The sequence below is a fragment of the Plectrocnemia conspersa genome, unplaced genomic scaffold (genome assembly GCF_051122295.1).
Source record: "Plectrocnemia conspersa isolate PC_06_02 unplaced genomic scaffold, ASM5112229v1 ptg000009l, whole genome shotgun sequence".
NCBI lineage: Eukaryota > Metazoa > Arthropoda > Insecta > Trichoptera > Polycentropodidae > Plectrocnemia > Plectrocnemia conspersa.
The window spans coordinates 9,302,026-9,322,688 of record NW_028277173.1 but is presented as its reverse complement, the minus strand read 5'-3'; the positions used below and the strand labels follow the sequence as shown (position 1 = coordinate 9,322,688).

The window sequence follows — 20,663 nt, the reverse complement described above, 5'->3', positions numbered from 1 at the left end:
ACTAATGAGAATTTTATTAGATTATATTAGATATTGCGACAGACTATGAATGGCGATTTTCTCCAAACAGTGGTGGAGAAGCTGGCGCAGCGATGTTGTCGGTGGAAGATTCTCAGAGGTCTTGTAGGTGGCGTGGCAGCGACAGTATAGCGGAAATGTATCCCTCTGCTACGGTGCTTGTATGGTGAAGTCCCTCCCAGGATGTGAGCGTCATGACAGTATGTTGTCCGTGGACGAACGGGCGTCTGCTAGTCTCTTCGAGTCTGCCCCGTTTGGACTGCTCTTATGTATTCAGGGGTGCAAAGTTTGTTCACCAATTACAATCATGCCGCAATCATCCAGCCAATCGCTTCATTCGCTTCTTAGAAGAACGAAATAAGTATACGCCTTTAGAAAGTGACATTTGCTTTTGACATTTGCTCGAGGTCGAAGAATTGTGAAACGGAATGTTGGGCCTTACAGTGCTATTTGTCTTCCGGTGATATATTGTTTCCCGTGACCGTTTCATAAAAATAAATATTTATTCAATGCACCAGAGAATCCTTGCGTGCTATTTATAATGGAACACTTAAGCTTTAGTCGTATCGAGAGTCTTTGTGTAATTGCACTATTGTTAAATAATCACTTTTGGTCACAATATTTACGCGAGTTTCAAGAAAGGTCGTTTACAAACGTGGCTCTGTGTGATACCCACAGATACTACCGGCGAAGTAAGGTCACGAAACAAAAAATAAAAGCGGCGCAGTTTAGTCTTGTTATTCGAAGCGTTTCCGTTGTTCTGGTGTTTAGGTGTTTATGTATTTATAGTCGAAACTGGACGATCACCTGTTGTTGCTATTGGAGTTCTCTCCAAGTAGTGGGCGGGGTTATGTAACACTTGGAAGTTCCGGTCGGCCGAGTAAGTTTTCAAACCGCGTCTACAGGAAGCTTTATACAGGCGAGTTGCGTTGCAGCGGGTCGTCATTGAGTTTATAGTTAAAACTAGAACGAGCGGTTGGTACTGCAGGTCGTCATTAAGTTTACAGTTAAAACTTAGACGAACGTCGTTGCTGTTGGAGATGTGACGTTGCAATTAGACACACATTGAGCCACTGCAGTAATATTTTTTATTGAAGATTTCTAGTTACATGTTGCTTATATAAATATACAGTGAACCGTGCGCAGGACCCACACCAGGTGGTGAGCCCACCAGAGTCGACAAAAGAAGAGATTCCGTCATGCTAGTGCTACCAGAGTGCCGCTAAGTTTTGGCCATAATAAACCTAAATACATACATACATATATAAATAGACCCTCTACACAAGTAAATAGTTGTGTTAATTTGGAGATATATCCATAAATTGAAATTGATAAGTTTGCAAACTAAGCTTTGGTTAAAATAAATAATTTAACCTTTACAATCCATTAATTAATAGTAATATACAACGTCTATACTCGCATTACAAATGCTCGAGAATAATGTTGTATTTTATTGAGGGAGAATAGATTTTTTTGTAAATAATTCGACTGGTGTTTTTTAAATATAATATACATAGCCTTGGAAATGATATTATCATGTCAGTTAATATGAGCTAATACATATAGTTATTGTATCACGTCCTAAATAAATCGATAAGCGGAGCGATTGCTGTATTTAACTCTAAAAATCGACATGAACTTTTTAAACTTGCTAACATGGCTTAATAAACATTTAATGTTTTGAGATCGAGTTATTTATCGTAGGTAAAGGTCATTTTGCTACTCAAACCCACCCAAATCTACCTTTCTAAAATCTGAGATGTCACAATGTAAATACATAATAAATAACAAAAAAACTGGTTATGCACGAGTCAAGTAAGAAAAAAAAGAAATAGCAACTTTATTTATTGTTTTTATCTAGTGTTTTATTTATTTTCTAACTACAAATTATTTATAAGATGACGTTTGCTCTTAATGGTCGAAAATGTTTCGCTAAGGCCAAAGTATACGTTGCGTGTTTGGTTGGCAACAACGATCGCCCAAGTGTCACCGGCCTGAGTTCGATGGCTGTGGGCGGAGTTTCACTTGTTAAAACGAACCATGGCCCCGAGGGCGTCGAGGCTACGCCCCTTGACGACTGGGGCATGGCGATCGACAAGCTTTATCGACTGGGCCTCTCATTTTACCGCGGTAAGCTCCCTTTGTCGCAACACCGCAACCTGCACCCATTATCAATGTTTTCGCGAAGGCAATCGGCTACGCTACACGTATGCAAAAACATCAAGATTGTTATCTTAATAGAGCAATAACAACGCATAAAAATATTTTCAATATATAATGTGGTTTGTTGAGTTTGATGTATTTTTATAGAAAAGGAAGGTAAAGCGCTGCACCTTAGCTATGAAGAAAAGTTGAAGCTGATAGCTTACACGCAACAAGCAGCCCACGGATCGTTCAACGATAAAACAGCACCGCCCCTCGGAGTTTTAGACGTAATCGGAAGAGATAGAAGAGCAGCATGGCTAGAATTAGGAAATATGTCCCAGACACAAGCGATGATAGCTTTTATTCACATGTTAGATAGGTAATGCCACATGAATATTTTAGTTGCAATGCTTTTTTTCAAACTTAATTATATTTAACAATAAGAACAACGACATAATCATTTGTTTATCTTATAGATTATGTCCATTATTTAAACCTTACATAGAAGCCAATAAAAACAACAACATAGAGAAGCTAAATGAGAGGTAAGTCTATGCAGAAAATATATTAAAAAATACAGTAGATTTCTAGTTTTATTTTGTGAAAATAAAATTATTTGCAATACCGGTAATACCAGTATTGGGGCGATAATATTGATATTACAAAATGAAATAACAGTAGTACCGAAAAAAAAAATTCAAATTCGTACATTTTATTTGCTGAAAATGATATCTGATGATGATTTATGTTGCTTGAAAGCATCAGCACAAAATAAACTAATGCTCATTGTAGAATAATATTATGCAGTATTTACGTATTTTTAAACATTTATAACTTAAATTTAATTAACCATTAACGTGAGTAGAAATAAATATATATATACGAGAGATAAATGTTTCGAAAATAAATATTAAATGTGCAAATAAAAGATATAATGTAATAAAAAAAATCTACTTAGAATCAAACAAAAAATTACAAAACATAATCAATGATGAAAGGGATAATGATATAATTAAAATATTTGCTGTATCGTAACAATAATTGCAGGGGTATTCAAATGTTTGGGTTTTGCTAACTCAACTAAGTAAGCAGTATTCAGATTATTTTTTCGGTTTTTTTATTACCAATTAATTAAAATAATAATAATGCTAATACATTCAAAATAAGTTTAAGATTGATGAATGTGCATAAGAAGGCCAACATATGATGATGGGATGTAAATAATAAAAAGGATAATAATAAAGTCACAAAGCAGACGGAAAGTAGAATATCGATTTTTTAAACTATTTTAGTTTATATGATATTAGTGACATTCTTAGCTAAAGGGCTAAATAAATTCGCAGCTTAACATGTGTGTTTTCTGTATGAAGTTAAATGACAAAGCACACAAATTTGTGTACACAATATTCAATGTGTTAAATGCTATTTCATTATCATAATATACATATTAACCTATTTTTAAAACTTATAATGCAGTCATCAGATGAATATTAATTGTTTATATATTATTCTGATGACACATTTATTTATAATAGCATTTGCTTTGTGTGCTTTAATCTGCCACTAAAATAATTGTTTTAAGATGCTTCCAGTAATTGTTAATTGTCAGATTTTACAATTATATGCTTCTAGTGTTAAAGATGATAATAAAGAAATTGAAGAAATGCAAAAACGAGCCGAAGAAGAGCAGCAAAGATTGCAACAACAGAAAGATTTGGAGGAAGAGCAAATGTAATAATTTTTATTTATTTTCTGTTATTTATTATGAAATGATGGTATTTATTTATATTTTTTATGTGTTCAGAAGACGCATAAAAGACGCTTTGAACGAGCAAACTTACGATCAGTTCTTACAGTATGCGTCACAGCAATTTCCCGGAAATCCAGACCAGCAGGCAATTCTGGTTAGACAATTACAAGATCAGCATTATCACCAATATATTGAACAATTATCGCTCAACAGGCAATCGGCTGCTAATCAAAGAAATTTAAATAATGCGAACGTTACCATTGGTGACGATTCTGAAAGAAAAGCTATGTTTAATGAAAACGAGTGAGTTTATTATTTTGCTTAGATCGTATAAATTTATGTGGTTTTATTAATGTTCCTTTTGTTATGTAGATCTAGTCAAATAATAGAGGTTGTCGATAAGCATGCGGAGGCTAATGAGGATAGTTCTCCCGATCATAGCCAATCGGAAGACGGAGGTATGAATGCAACGTATATCTTTTTAGATATATTCTCAAAAATATAAAATAAAAGACCTTTGAAACGGGTTATGATCGAACATAGTTACATTTGTATGTTTACGTTGTAGTTCATATACTGAACGTTAATTCTAGGCACTGAGTTCAATTGAAATTTTATGCTCTATTTAAAAATATGCATATTACAGATGGTTTTCCCACTATAGCTTCCGCTAGCATGTGGACTCGTGGCGGTTCGACTCAATTCAAGCAAGCCGTGCGCAACGCCGCCAACGGAGGAGGCGTACTTCAAGTGGGACACGGAGAAACGGTCACGATACGTGTGCCGACTCATGTTCAAGGACGATGCCTGTTTTGGGAATTTGCCACGGATAACTTTGACATAGGTATATATCGTCATTGCACAAATATGATACAATCAAGAAAAATACCCTTTTTTAAATTTTGTTTAATAATGCCTTTTATTTTAATACTTGTTAAAAATAAAATAAAAGGAGATTTAACCTCTTAACATATTTAACTCTAAATTTGAATCTATTTTTTAATTACATCAATTAAATGAAATGTAGGTTATAATTATTACATAAATATTAAGGGTGAGAAATATATTTACACAAAGTATACTTTAAGAAAGAAGATATAAGGTTTATAAAAATGAAAGCAAAAGTTGGCAGTACTGCCATATTTGTATAGGGAACCGTTTATTTAATATGAAAGGAGAAATTGCTGCTGAAATTCATTGCTGATTTTTTTATTAATAAATACAGTTTTAAAGGCCATTCATTGTCACCGATAAACTCCAACATAGGTAAACAGTAGTTTTGCCCTTGTGTTGAATAATCAAAGAACTGCAAAAGCAATGTTAGGATGTGTCTATTGAAAACTGCAGACCTTACACGCAAAAAAAAGAGCAGTGCAAAACTTTTACATTAGGATCAAGAAAATCGTTTCCAAGCTCTTATGTTCCATATGCACTGGGATCCATAGTGATTATGTTAAACATAAATAACAAGGGGAAGGTACTAAAAGTCAGTTCCATAATATGCATTAAAAATATTTTTCGGACCTAATATATACTTTCCGATATCTTTTGTAGATACATACAATGATATATTATTTGCTTATATTGCAGGATTTGGAGTATACTTCGAGTGGTCAAAATCGCCGACCACACAAGTGACCGTTCACGTTGCGGAGAGTGATGAAGAAGGTGATATAGACGCTGATACCTTCGATGAAGATGACGATGGTTGCTATTGTTAAAATGATTGTGTCATATTCCATGTGTTGTGTATAATTTTTCGTTATTTATTTCAGAAACGTTAGAAAGGTGTACTGAAGATTTAGAGAGCGGTGCTCAGATTGAAGGGCAAACTACCGGATCATCCTTGAAAGCACCTATAAGTATAATTATCCCGATTTTTAGAAGAGACAGTCATTTAGAGGTGATAATATACTATAATTCTACTTATACTAATAAGAGTAAAATAATATATTATAGTTATATTATTTTTAGGTCTACGCTGGTTCACACACTTATCCCGGAGAAGGAGTTTATCTTTTAAAATTTGACAATACTTTTAGTTTGTGGAGATCAAAAACACTTTATTACAGAGTTTATTACACCAGCTAAAGTTTTTATATGGAAAAAGGTCCACATATTTTATAATCACACGTATCCTTTTTTTTCATCATGCATTGTGGCAGTTAATTTAGTGAAGTTGCTAGTCGACCGAATGCGGCGACGGCGACAGCTTATGCACAAAAATATATATTTAATTGTACAGTGCATCATGTCAGTTAACCGAAATAGTGCCAAGATCAAAAAATGAATGGTGATTGATAAAATATATATGCAGTATTTATTATCGTCGTATAAAATAGTTTATCAAATGAAATGTTCATTTTTTAGTGTTAATTTTTGATTATGTGCAATCTTATGTATTTTTACACCTTAAACTATATACTATGGATTTTGTTAGTTTAGTACGGCATTTAAAACTATGTGTTATGTATGTTAGATGAAACGTTTAAAAATAGTCCATTTTATGTAATCGTATAATAGGAAATGATACATTCGTACTATTTTTGATTGTAACATTTCATAAACGGCAATGTTGTAATGGAATATTTTTAAAGTATTTGATGATGTTGTGTTTAATAAATTTTATTATAAATATATATGAAAAATTGTTTTATTCTTAACCCGCCGTTGGTCGCGCGAGTGTTGCATACGCCGTTGGTCGCGCCTGAGCGAATAGCCGCCTCTCAGTTCTTTATGTTTTTAAGTTTAAATATCGAATATTTATTATTTTTTTTATTTTTGGTTTATTTTAGTGTTGTATATATAAATTAAATAAATTCTTTAAAACTTTTATTTACATAACGAAAGAAGAAAAATAAAATAATAAATATTTTATAAGTAAAATATTTTTTTTTTAGATATATGCTTATAACTTTAAAAATAACATGAAAAAATATATATTTTTTTTGATCTTGATTACTTGAATACTTAGTTATGCAATCTGGACATAATGCCGATGAATGTTCTTTGCATATTGGGTTATAGCACATGTGGCATTTGATGGGGATTTTGCGATTTTTTTCCTAGGGCAAAAATTACATTTGGGACGATTCTATTCACTTGGTTCTGGGTGATGAACTATCGCAGTGTCAGGTTTCTCTCCTAAATACTGCTATATTTTTATTTGCAAACTTTGCGATAAATTTGTTTAATTTTTTTTAATTATCTAAGGCAGTGGTCGGCAAACTTATTGGCCGAAGAGCCAAATATGTACATTACAACGATTCAAAATAGTTCTGAGAGCCAAATCTGTTTTTTAATTTAGTAAACCTTAATTATAATTTTAAACCTTCATTAAATTACAGGTACACTGAATAAAACTTGATTTCACACTTAATAAAGATTTATTAGTTGATAAACAATAATATGAAAGTAAGGTATCCATAAATTTAAATCATAACAATGACTAACAAACACTTAATGCAAACAATGTCCTTGCATCTCCTTGGAAAGTTTCAGTAAGTCAGGTTTATATGTTGTTGTTTTTGATTTTAGGCATGATTCCAGGTTCTCATCAATAAGACAACTTTTCCTGCAATTATATTTCAAATTTACTAATGTCAATGCCAAAAGGAGAAAATTTCAACTCAGTTTATTGTAGCATTAAGAAGATTTTTGACGAATGCTAAGGTCGCTTTGAAACCTGCTGAGAAATGCTTTCCTCATATTTAAAATTGTTGTTTTGAAATGGTGTTTGTCAATAGAGGAATTATTTTCTTGGCGATGCTTCAGCAGGCTCGGAAAGTGAAACAATGTTTCCCTTTCAAAATCTTGAGCAAAAGCGTTTTAAAACGTTCCCTCTTGATAACCATCGAACCTTGTTATGAAGCAGAAAATCAGCGTACTCACTCTTCATTTCAACTAAAAATTCTCTGAATTGACGATGATTAAGAGCTTTAGCTACAATGGAGTTGATGATCGTGATCACTAATCCCATAACTTTACTAATTTCTTCCGGAAATATCTGCGCACAAAGCGCTTCTTGGTGAATAATGCCATGATAAACCAATATCTCGTAATTCTTTTTTTCTTTCAAAATGGCAACAAACCCTTTTCTGACGCCAGTCATACTTTTGGCCCCGTCTGTAACCGCCAAGTACGCAGATTGACAGCTGTCATACTACTACGCTGCGCTGCGCCCCTATCGGACGAAACAGATACTACGTCAACGGTCACGTACACATTCAACGTTGCATGGAAAGGACACTCGACCAGAATTAGCGCCCGGGCCCGTGGATATTTGTGCCAGAGCCGCACTCAAGGAGCCAAAGAGCCGCATGCGGCTCCGGAGCCGCACTTTGCCGACCCCTGATCTAAGGAATCGAAAAAAAAATTCAAAATAGTTTTTTTATACTATGTATCAAAAGAGTTAAATTAAATATATTTATAAAATAAATTAAAAACATAATAATAACAACAAAAAAGTAAATAATAATAAAAAGAAACTACCAAAAAATATAATTTCCAGCACGAATCTAACCCGCGTAAATAACGTTCTCTCTCGATCCTTGATTTAACACAACTAATACGCAAAACCAAATGTATATCAAATTAGTAAACACGTGTTTGAGCCTGCAATATTGAAGAAAACATAATTATTGAAAAGTAGAGGGACCCACAAGTTAATATGTTTCATACAAAAAAAACGGCATCAAAAAAACCGATAGGGTGAGCGCTGCGCCGCCGTGCGACCAACGGCGGGTTAATGATTAATCATTAAATATGTAAAACTTTACTAACTGAACATTCGTTTTTTCAACAACTGATGGTTGACGACTGTCATTCACTTTATTGAGTTAGATATAAACATACTATTACTAAATATGTATCATGTACCATTTGTCAAATTACTATTATTTAATGTGAGGTTTTGTCTTATAAGATTTTTCTTTGGCTTCCATGTGATGCAGCTATCATAAACCGGCTGTGACTCAAATCTTATAAAAATCACAATGAAGTTTAAACCCATTCGTGCCGATGAGGGATTCGGATACCCCAACTTTTTATTATTTCTTGAATAACTCGTTTGATATTAATACTATAAATTTGAAACTTTGTTAAAAATATGTCAAGGATTATATTTCCATAATAATAATTGCATTTTTTCAATTATAAATACAACAAAAGAATATAAAACTACGATTATCCATAAAATTTGTGTACATGTGCATTGGAATGCGTGCGTGAAGACGAGCGGAGCAGAGTATTTTCCCCACTCCACCTTCCAGACGATAGTGTTACTCGATAAAACAGTATATATTATATGATATTTTTTCACCTAGTGTAGGATTTTATCATAATTGCTTGAATATGGCAGAAAAATTTATCCCTGATGCGGAGTTACTTCGAATTATACAAGACTCGGATGAAAGTGATCACGAATATGATAGTGATATTGATATTGAGGAAGGATGTAACATGACCGACGAAGAAGATTTAATAGAACGCGATAACAACGACATTGACACGGAAGAAAGGGATGAAGACTTGGAAGATCATAACAATGCAAAGACCGAAATCCAAGAACTCGACGATGGATTGATATACGTTTCAAAATCGGGATTTAATTTTCCAATGAATGGAACTTCTTGAAACAGGACGTACCTGTTTCAAAAAGTTCCATTCATTGGAAAATTATTAACTCTTGACACCTATAGATGCTATCGAGAAAATCGCCATTATGCATTAGGCTCCAAAAGGTGTCATGAGCCTCATAATTTTTTTTTTGTGTAATTAAAGGGTGAAAAACACTTTATTTATTGAAATAATTTATGGCATTTATGGGCGCTCCCCCACATATTAACAAAGTGCGAAATAACGTTAAAAACTACCAGCCGCGGGCAAAGGGTTAAAGACCATATTTACGTCCTCGTAAAATTTTTTTCTGATGTAAATACCTGTTAGCATCAATGAACGGTCTTTAGTTCAGTTGAATAAACTTTTATTCTTACATTATCAAGCATTAAAATTTAAATTAAAGAGTTACTATGCAAAATGTAATTTATTTCTAGCTTGTCGGTTCATTGGTTCTTATATTTGTAACGTACCCAAAAATGTTTCGTTTCTTGTTTTATACATACAATTTTACTCTATCGGGACTACTGGATAAAAATGACAGGTTTAAAATAAATATTTAATACGATAGTATGAAATATAAACAAAATGTATTATTAACGCATATTAACCGCTACAGATTAAAATAAATAAACTATGAAACTTTGTCAGGGATCACTTCTTTAGTGAGATCTTCTTTCGTTTCCATATTTTTGGCTAATTCTGCATACTTTTGTTTTCTGTATTCGTATTTAGCGGCGTCTAATAGAACATTGTGAATGAGAAATTTGTTAGACATGATCGGTTTCAGCGAGGGATAAGGATTTCCGCGTAACTCCAACACAGTTCTAGGAAATGTAGTTTTTTCCGTAATGTGCGGCGCCCTGTACGCCCTCGTATATGACAGATCGCAATTTTCGAATCTTGGCACTAAGACTTTAAACAATTTGTGGACGAGTTGTTCTTCGTTTAGCCAGAACGTGGCGGTTTCCATGGTTTGTTTGTGGCAATCCCCATAACGTATAGCCTCAGAGATTAACTGTTAAAAACGTAATTATTAGACATGTGGATTGAATGTCAATATACTCTAAAGTATAATGCTCACCCTCTCGGCGTATTGTCTAGCTTCATCGGCTCGTTGGTAGTTGAGCTCGATACGCTCATGTTTGATGAGAGCTGTCACGGTTTTGCGTAGTTTTTCTAGTCTGCCTTCGGGGCCTTTGGGGCACGATAATTTCCTGTGTCTGTTAGGTACATTGATTCGCAGACGCGAGACCAACTTTTCGACATTAGCCTGATTCATTTTCACTTTGTAAAATGTAACTTGGAGGCCTTCCCACTTAACCTTAAAGTGTAGGCCAAATTTCGACCATAGCCAAAAGCTTATAACAAAATCCTAAGCTTACAAACATTTCAATTAAAAATATTACTTTTTCAACACTTTCAAGATAAGGCTAGATTTTAATAAAACTGTTTTTCATTCATTACTGTAATTTATTCATATTTATAATAATTTTATGGCAACAATTTTTTTAGAATATTTAAAATATCAACAGCAACAACTCAATGGTAGAAAACGGCCTGTGGTCGGATCTCTGCAGATTTTACGCGTAATTGTAGATATTCTGTGATTCGTTCGTCTGTTGCTCGATCTTGTCGATGAACTTCTTGGTCTGCGTGCCGTAGAACTTTTCCTTGGTCTAGACCTAGAGCCATTTCTATTCGATCTTCTTAAAGATCTACTTCGCATAATAGATCTTGCTCTTGACGTTGAATGTCTCCTACGTGTCGCTGATCTCGGAACGGTGCAGCTTACAGAAGATTCCATTAAATTTGTATTAAGCTTCGTTGCTTTTGTATAAAATGTTGAATATTATAATAGAGTTAAAAAGCAAACGAATGTAATTTGGAAAATATTTTAAATAAACGAAGAAACAAAAAATACAATCATTAAAGATATTTCCTAACAATATTTTCTTAAATTTAAAATATAAAAAAATCATTACAAGTAGCTAACAATACTATATATTAAGCACTCATTACATATTTTAATATATCCCAAGTTGTTCCATTCGTTGCGTTTTTAAAGGTGCAGGTAAAATGAGTTGAAAATTAAATCCTGTAATACTTTTACTAAATTATATATTCTCCATCTTTTCCTACAATTATTATCCATATGATCATCCACTTGAAAGCAATAAATTCTTTAATGCCGTTTTTGTAAAATATTTTTATCACCTAAAAACTATTTCAGAGATCTAAATAGATGATTTATGATCATTTAACGCAATGTTTGTGAGATACGATAAGTGAGAAAGAAGTTCATAAGAAAATTGATTGATTATTTTTATTGTATTCTTGGATGCATGCGGGTGAGCGCTGTTTTGATATAAAATTACCCTTCTTTAATTTATAAGGGAAGGTCTCTTTTATGGTCTGAGTCACTTTTAAACAAATTAGTTGAACACAATATGTATCTGTCATAATTGTTTGCATATAATCTAATAACTTTTAATGAATTATTCTTTTCATATCCCACCAAGTGTATAACGTATTTATTGAAGTGTAATTCTGTTCTTGGTGTTGGAATTGGAGAATCATTGGCCTCAAACCACTGCTTTTTACGTAGCGTGTTAAAGAAAGGGATCCACTTCTAATCTTCAGTAACAATTTTACTCAAAAATATTTTTTTCTAAAATCATTTTTTATTAGTATATTGAGATTCGTTGCGCGAGATTTTCCTCAGACAATTTATGCGATACCCATTGTAGAGGGCCCATTTATATATATTTATATTTAGGTTTATTATGGCCAAAACTTGGCGGCACTCTGGCGTGATGTAAGCACGTTCTCTTGGCAACTTCGGTGGGCTCACACAGCCGGCAAATGTTCATTGCCAAAATTCCTGGAACCAAATTGTTTGAACACATTTGACACTTTCTAAATTTAATCGCATTCCTGCCAATTGGATTACAGATGTTTTTAACAAATATTGTCGCATTTTGACCAAGTTGAAACTCATAAAACATAATATAGCTTAACTGGGATTATTGTATCTCCACCTCTATTGTTAATTTAGGGGTAAGAATAATTACAATATTTTTGATATAAATAAAAAAATTGAAATATTAAAAACGTATGTTAAAAATTTATTTTTTATCAAATTAATAAAATATTGTCACTAAAACATATAATGAATTAATTGCCTTAATTCTTAAATTAATCTGTAGAAAAATATAGCGTTTATATATATTGTCGAAATGTTATATATATTGTTTATATATATTGTCAAAAAATATAGCGCTTAGACCAAAACCTAACATTAAAAAAGGTCGTGCAGTTTGACGTTTCGAATGGCGGTAGTGGATCGAAAATCCTCAAAATGTGGCATATCATAATATTTAACTAATATTAGTTAACTTTATAATGCTTAAAGAGAAAAATAGTTTTTTATTATTTCATTTTGTACTAAATATGAAGATTAAACTGCTTTTAGAACGATACGTATCCAACTTGAACTGACATCTAATATTTCATTATAATTATGGAGTGCCCAGAAAGCTTTACACATTTAGCCAACAAAAGCGCATTCGAATTAATCACTCGTTTGTGCGAAAAGATCGTTTCGAAAGATTCGACAAGCGAGGATTTGATACAAATCAAGAGACCGATTGTGAGAAGATTGCGTTCCAAAGCTTATGAAATTCTGCTCAATAAATCGAATGTGCCAGTTAGTAGAGAACCACACGAGCCCGTTATTGATTTACTCTCATGCTATTTCGATAAGAATCTGAATAAGAAAGATTTGACTGATTATTACGATTTGACGTATATAAAAGAAAAGATCGATTGGATAATCGATCAAAAAATCGAAGAGAAAGAGCCGAACTTTAATGAGATATTAACATGCATCGTCTTACTACAAAACACAGTACCGACTGATAATGGAAAACATTTGTATGAGAATCCTTTTTCGTTTGGAAAGTTGGATCAAATTTTACCAAATGTTGCGAACGTTGGAAAGAACGATCCTAAACCTTATCAACACTATCCAGCTGAAGTATTCCATATACCATTTAACATATCGAACGAGTTGAACAATGAGAAAAACAACGAAACATCTATTTATCCATATTTTATCGAAAGCTTCACTTCAAAACCAGGCATTTATTATATATTTTTATAATAATTTATAAGGATTATGTTATAAAGATTCTGTTATTAAAATAAACAGGTACAAATCTTACTCACTTGGGAACTACAGGAATTTTACATTTACAATCAAACAGCTCAAGTCAAGAAAATAAACACCCTTCATTATATATGAAAAGTTTAGAAGGATTGCAGACTTATTCGTTTAGAATGTTTGAACCGAGAGACTTATATGTTCCGATTGATCAACATGAGGTTTGTTTTATTCCATTGTATATTTGCATATTTTTAACAGTCATTAAAATCAATATTTATTTCTTAGGATAAAAAAAAGATTATGAAAAAGTTGAATTTTACTGAAGATCATTTTATACCTTTATCTCCAAATATTGCCGAAAGTGGTCCTCCAGCTACATTATGGGAATTAGCCAGTATGGAAATTAATTATAAATCGGACATTTGGGAAGAAGCTTGTAAGTGTTGATAGAAAAAAATACTCTTTAAGATTTGTATTAAATCTTATTTTTTGTTATAGCTAAAATGCCATATGTTGAAAAACGGGGATTTATATCATCATCTCCAAGTCAAATAGCCAGTTGGAAGCAAAATCATTTGAATAAAGTTGATCACGTGTGCATAGTATCCGAAGTTCAGTTTATATTACACCTCAAATATCTCACAAGTGAGTTTAATTATAAATATGTATTTTTTTAAACTGTACATATATATAAATACATTTTTATTTTAGTCGGAATTGAATCGAGCTCTTTTATGTTCAATAAAATTAATGGGAGATTTATGTTGAAGCCAAATTTATGTTTAGAAGGATTATTGCCTATTAGTATGCAAATGTATATAAGTGATCTCATTAATATTGGCACATGTTATTATAAGTTGAATCATTTAGTGACGCCTCATAATAATGGTGATGAAGTAATTCAAGAAGCATTTATATTCAAGGTAATCGATTTTTTACTTATTAGTAGGAAACCCTAGAATATTGTTATCTTAAAAAAACGTGGAAAACTATAAATATGTAATTTTAGGCAATGTGTGACAGTATAAAAAAGTATTTAGTTTGGTTTCGTCTTGAAATCGATAAAATATTCGGTGACGGTTTGATAACGATCGAGAATGAAAACAAACGATTACCGACACTGATGGAAATAATTAGAGATTTAAAACCGTTATCTGCACAAATTCAAACTATGATGAGAGTTTACGAAGTTTATGAGAAAGGTATAGTATTAATTTCTTTGTATATTATATTATTAAAATACATATTAATTATTGATTGATGTGTTTTAGAAAATTCTGATAAAATAATACGCGGAGCTGGTCTTATGGCTTGTCTTTATAATGAAATAACATTGATAACTCAGAGAGAAGTTTCAACAATATTATATGCAACTTTGCAATCGAGTTGCTCAGTATATTTTAGGTTAATTCATAATTTATTTAATATTGATAATGAATCTGTGTTAATCACTATATTTTTATTTTATGTAGATTTATTCAGAGATTTATATTCGAAGGCGAGTTAGAAGACCACTTTGATGAATTTTTCATCAAAAAAGACGATCAACACGTTGATTCATACAATAAAAGATACTGGAACAAGGGATTCATCATCAGAAACAATGAAATTGTTCCTGAGTTCTTGAAAGGAATGGCAAAATATATTTTACTATGCGGAAAATCTTTAAGATTACTTAAACTTTGCAATCCTGATGTAAATATATGTTAATTAATTTGTCTTTTAATAATTATATCATATTAAATATGTATTAATTCAAAATAGGATCCACTTTGTGTCATGTTATCGTCAGCTTATCCTCATATAAAATGTTGTTTAACATTCGAAGAAGTTGAAAGCCAAAAGATGTTGTACGATCAATATAGAACGCAGTGTTTGTATGTTTGCGGTGAACCGATTACTTTCCAGAATTTGATGATGCAGAAAGAAGCAGAAAAACGGGCTTTTAGAGAAATTGTTGTTCTAAAACAAATGGAAAACATGGAGAGGCTCATTGGTAATAATTTTTATCATCATCTTTGAACTCATATGATTGAGTTATTTAATAACATTAATGTAATTTTCAGAAGAGAGAAAACGACTATCTCGTATGCTCCAAATAAACAAAAAGCAACAGTTTGCTGCATTACGAGAAGCCGCCGAAAAATCTGTGTTAAAAAGAAAGCAAGAAAAAGAGCAAGACATTAAAGAGAATCTGTTGAATTTGGAATATTTGAACGCCAGAGACAATGTAAAGAAACTTAAGATGGAGGAAGAAAAGAAGAAAGTCATAGCTTTCTATAATGAAATCGAAAGAGAGGTTCTGAAGCGGCAAATGTTGGCCGAATGGAAAGTTAAACGATTGCGTTTAGATCAGAAGCGTCTACAGTTGATCACTAGCGAAAAATTGAACTTGGACAGAGAACGACTTGAACTTCAACACGAAAGTAAAGTTATCGAATCGCCGATAAGTCAAAAGAGCGATAGCACCGTTTTATATAATAAATTTTTATTAAATATTGAAACAACTCCATCACCGTGCGATAGTACTCCGAGCACTTCAGCTTTTAAAAGCACATCGAGCACGATTGACTCACCATCGCCCATTTTAAATGAAGATCAAGATTTCATCAATCAAAATGTTATTAATTCAGATTATAATTTAAATCTGAGTCCTTCCGACATCACTAATAGTAACAATTTAGTTCCGAGTAGGGACGCAAAAGCCAATGTTTTATATGATATATACAAATCCCAAAAAATCGAAGCAATCAAGAATAAAATGAAGGTGATGTCGCACGAGTTCGGCTCTGATAGTACTCAAGTTTTATCGGCAATCAACAACAACTTGACGGAAGCGCAAAGAAATAAAATGAGAATATTCGGTTCAAATTTTGATTCTGAACCAATTGTGTCTGATAATAATTACAATGAAGTTTCGCAGTATGATACGGAAGCAAGTAGACAAGCATTAAAAAATAAACAAAAAGTGCTGGGTCACGAATATGGCATTGATGTAAGTCTGTTGAAGAGATCGTATTCTGTGAAGCAGAGAGAAGGTTTGAGACTCGATTTACAAAGATGCAACAAACCTGCAAATGCTGATTGGACCGATGGTAAAAGTACTAATTTGAACATTCCTGTTGATTTTACACCGAGCAGTTGTACCAATACTCCCGGAGATTTTAATCTTAGGGTAAGTTGCATACATATAGTTTATAAAAGATAGTAACAGTATACTGTATATATTCTTAATAATTTTCATTAAGAATCGTATACGGTGACTTAAATACCCATGTATATGTGTTCTCTTGGGAAAGAGTAGGTATGGTAGTTTCCTGTTGCCTTCTAGACTAGATTTTTTAATAGGATATGTGGGAAGGAAATATGTAAACGATAAAAAAATTGTTTAGAGACATCACTTATACACTATTGAAGACTATTTTATTAACTTTTTGGCTGCATTCAAAAAATTTCCATACAACATCCGTGCTTTCAACTTAAAAGTTGAAAATACCACAGTTGACATAGAAATGACAGTCAAAATGACATATGCAAATGTCATGTCACTACTGTTCACCATTTGGGATTTCTTGTTACAGACAGACAGACATGTGTAATTTCTGTTTTATAGTATAGTTTCTGCTCTTCATATGAACAAATGTTGAATTTCTTGAAAATAATCCTTATGAATAGATAGTACGGCTCTTAGAGCATTTAACTAATTTTGACCAGTCGAATTTCTTATGTGTTTTTATACGTTTTAGAGTATTACAACGTTCGGCATCAGCTGTGTCACTTAAATAATTTCAATTGATTTTGCCACATCGGAAAAATTATCGAACAATTTATTGTCTTGTATAAATCGGGATAAGGCGTTGATGTTGGGTATATCACCAAAAGTTGAATTTTCATACATAACATTTAATTTAGATATCAACTTGACCCTCTGGAATTTATCCAGAAAAATGCATGTCATTAATGAAATACTATTAATCTTAATGAAATCGAAATATAAAAACGACCACTGACTGGCCAACTTTTGCCCCCCCCCCCTTAAAAAAGCTAAAATGGCGTCCCTGGTTTTTTATACATTAACTTATCCTGTTAATTCATAAAATATAATGAACATGTCAATTTATATCTAATGTTTATTTCAATTCAAAAATTTACTCACACGCTTCATACAATTCTATGATACATCGATGGCAGCGCTGCGGTGGCGAGAATTGGAAACACCAATAATTTTTTGAAATATGTTTCATTTAAATATATCTACAAATGTTTTTAAGCAAATCTCAACAGATGTCGTTAGATAACGGCTTAACTAATCCGCTCAAGCAATTTCAACCTTAAAATATGTGAAACAACTGTGATTATATGGTTCAAAAGTTGACGGCCAGGCCCGTCATCTGCGCCTGGGACTTGTTCGCCATTATGGCTGGAGTCGTAGGGTTATAACGTTTTGATGTTTGAGATTCATTTTATGATTCAAATTCTTGTTGCAAGGGTGATGATAAATTTGATCAAAAATTAAATGTACCTCTACTCAATGATAAAATTAATATTTTCAGCTGGATATAGAGACACCTTCAACCTTTGACATCGGACCATTTGGTTTACCATCAGCGATGACCTTAAGTCCCACATCAGCTCAAAACGATGATTTTAATAACGCCGCAGTATCAAATAAAGGCTTTCAGTTTCCGAACGTTATTGAAGAATACAATTCCGATGAAGAGACCGTTCCAGACGGAATATCAGGAGAACAGGCGTTACAATCGCTAGATGATAAAGTGGAATCGTCGCCGCTCAACGTCAAATCCACAGTTTGGAATTTTTCAACTCAAGATCTAAACTTCAATAACTTTAAGCCGTTCGGTATTGAGAGAACAGAAAATATCAATTTCATTAAAATGGATTTGTTCGAAAAAGGGTTCAATTTGGTCAACGTCAATTCGCCTTATCAAGATGTGAACGATATCATAGAGAAAGCTGAGAAGAAGCCGATGACGGACACATTCAAAATGATTAAATCGTCAGACGATAACGAAGATCTGCTCTTGAAAGTCAATGATGTCGATTTGTCCACGATAGCGACTTGCCTCCAAAGATCTGTGATGATCCCTCTCTCTTGCCAAATGGAAATGGTCAATAATGCCACTTTAAAATATTTCTTGGTCAACTGCGATCTGTATGATCATTTAAAGAATATCAGAGATTACTTCTTCTTGATGGACGGCGAGTTTGCTAAAACGTTTTGTATGAATCTTTTCGATAAATTAAACACAACTGAGAGTCCTAGAGAATTATTGAATTTTGCTACTCTTCATAGTATACTGGATAAATCTTGTGGATCAACAGTTTATGGTATACACATTTACGACTGATAAGTCATGATTTTATTATAATAAATGTAACTTTATTGTGATTTTAGGTGCTAATAAGCATGCTGAAAATCTATCGTTCATCATAAACGACATGCCAATGAGTTTTCATCATAGTTCGCCGGACATATTGGAGTGTCTTACTTTGTCTTATAATGTGGCTTGGCCTTTGAATATCATAATATCGCAAGAAGCCATGGAACGTTATATGAAAGTGTTCCAATTTCTTGTGAAGCTGCGTAGAATATCGTGGATACTCGAACACGACTCTGAGGTAAACTTAATTTTTTTATTAATTAATTTAGCTAATAAAGCTAATTGTTTATACACTAAACAAATATAATGAAAACATACATATAAAAAAATATTTTAATATTATAATTTATTTCTTAATGCACAAATGTGTTTTTTTTATTCCATTGACAAAACCCGCTACATTTTTATTTTTACGAATTGTCCTAGGAATATTATTATATAAATTCACACCTCCGTACAATATTCACCTAGCTGTGCTCGTTTTCTTATACTTATCTATCTTTAAATTATCTCTATTTCTAGTATTAAATCTATGTACATCTTTATTTCTTATTAAAATACTCTGGTAACGTATTATTTTCTAACATATATAAATATCTTTAATATTGTTTGTATATTCAACGATCATCTTATTATTGTAGGTATTAAAAATGTCTCTCAAGGAAGAGTTCATGGTATCCAGAGACTTACTACGTTCGCCTCAATATCACTCAATTCAACTGTATCGTTACATAATGTCATCGCTCATTAGAGCTCTCCATAGCTACATATTTACAACTTGCTTGTTAACGTCTTGGTCGGAATTTGAGAAAAGTTTGAACGATGCACGCACTTTAGACGATCTATATTCTATTCATGTCGTCTACATAAAAAAGGTGCTCTTCCGCTGTCTCTTGAACAACAGATCATCTTCCGTAATGAAAATATTGAACGATATATTTACCGTCATTTTGAGGTTCCATCATCTTTTAAACGCAAGGTATTTTTATTTATTCTATTTAGTATATTATGGAAATTATTATTCTTAATTACCTATTTACAGATGCTGGCACATAGCCGAAAACGAAATAAACTACACTCATCCGCTGTTCTCACAAATGCGAGATTCGTTCATAACGTTTGAGAAGCTTTCGAAGCATTTTTACAAAATGGTTACAAGGCTCATCGATTGTGGTTATCAGCCGCATCTCGCTGAATTGTTATCCGTTGTCAACATGAACGATTATTATAAATTATCGTCTAAGCGATAAACTTTTAAGATTTGAGGTAATGTTATGAATCCCACCTGTTTTATTTGTTTAATGCATTGGATCTTTAAGAGTCGTATTTTATTATAGTATGTGATATTAGTGTCCGGTGTAGTGATATTAACGTTCCGTACGATTTTATCATATTTATAATAATCTTGTTGATTAAAAATGCACAAAAAAATGTGCCAAAATTTATATTAATTTGTGATAAATTATAGAAAATGTTTTCATTTTATGGTATTTATTGTACATGTGATTTTTAATTTTGATTAAATTTTAGGCAATTCAATTGATTGATAAAGAAAAAAACAAAA

General features: G+C 32.5%; 3 protein-coding genes across 5 annotated transcripts; 2 read left to right on the top strand and 1 right to left on the bottom strand.

The window, feature by feature from the left end:
* Positions 1-2,003: 2,003 nt before the first annotated feature.
* Positions 2,004-6,550, top strand: LOC148231862 (Golgi resident protein GCP60). 2 transcript variants are annotated; one of them, XM_088191484.1, is made up of 10 exons: positions 2,004-2,148; positions 2,329-2,542; positions 2,640-2,708; positions 3,796-3,894; positions 3,968-4,216; positions 4,286-4,371; positions 4,578-4,757; positions 5,504-5,620; positions 5,689-5,816; positions 5,888-6,550. In XM_088191484.1, exons 1-10 carry the CDS (start codon positions 2,022-2,024, stop codon positions 6,002-6,004), a joined length of 1,386 nt encoding a protein of 461 aa, XP_088047610.1. In that variant the 5' UTR covers positions 2,004-2,021; the 3' UTR covers positions 6,005-6,550. The 2 variants fall into 2 exon arrangements, with proteins under 2 accessions (XP_088047610.1, XP_088047609.1); XM_088191483.1 differs by having other exon boundaries at positions 4,560-4,757.
* Positions 6,551-10,102: 3,552 nt separating this feature from the next.
* On the bottom strand, positions 10,103-10,861 carry mRpL17 (mitochondrial ribosomal protein L17). Its single transcript, XM_088192737.1, has 2 exons — positions 10,614-10,861; positions 10,103-10,547 (listed from the first exon to the last, which is right to left on the bottom strand). Exons 1-2 carry the CDS (start codon positions 10,809-10,811, stop codon positions 10,164-10,166), a joined length of 582 nt encoding a protein of 193 aa, XP_088048863.1. The 5' UTR covers positions 10,812-10,861; the 3' UTR covers positions 10,103-10,163.
* Positions 10,862-12,810: 1,949 nt separating this feature from the next.
* Grip163 (gamma-tubulin complex component 6) lies at positions 12,811-20,663 on the top strand. Of its 2 annotated transcripts, XM_088192200.1 has the most exons (15): positions 12,811-13,671; positions 13,743-13,915; positions 13,983-14,133; positions 14,196-14,342; positions 14,409-14,620; positions 14,707-14,899; positions 14,969-15,101; positions 15,170-15,392; positions 15,462-15,693; positions 15,764-16,872; positions 18,251-19,046; positions 19,114-19,337; positions 19,741-20,078; positions 20,142-20,365; positions 20,630-20,663. In XM_088192200.1, exons 1-14 carry the CDS (start codon positions 13,053-13,055, stop codon positions 20,347-20,349), a joined length of 4,758 nt encoding a protein of 1,585 aa, XP_088048326.1. In that variant the 5' UTR covers positions 12,811-13,052; the 3' UTR covers positions 20,350-20,365; positions 20,630-20,663. The 2 variants fall into 2 exon arrangements, with proteins under 2 accessions (XP_088048326.1, XP_088048325.1); XM_088192199.1 differs by having other exon boundaries at positions 20,142-20,663.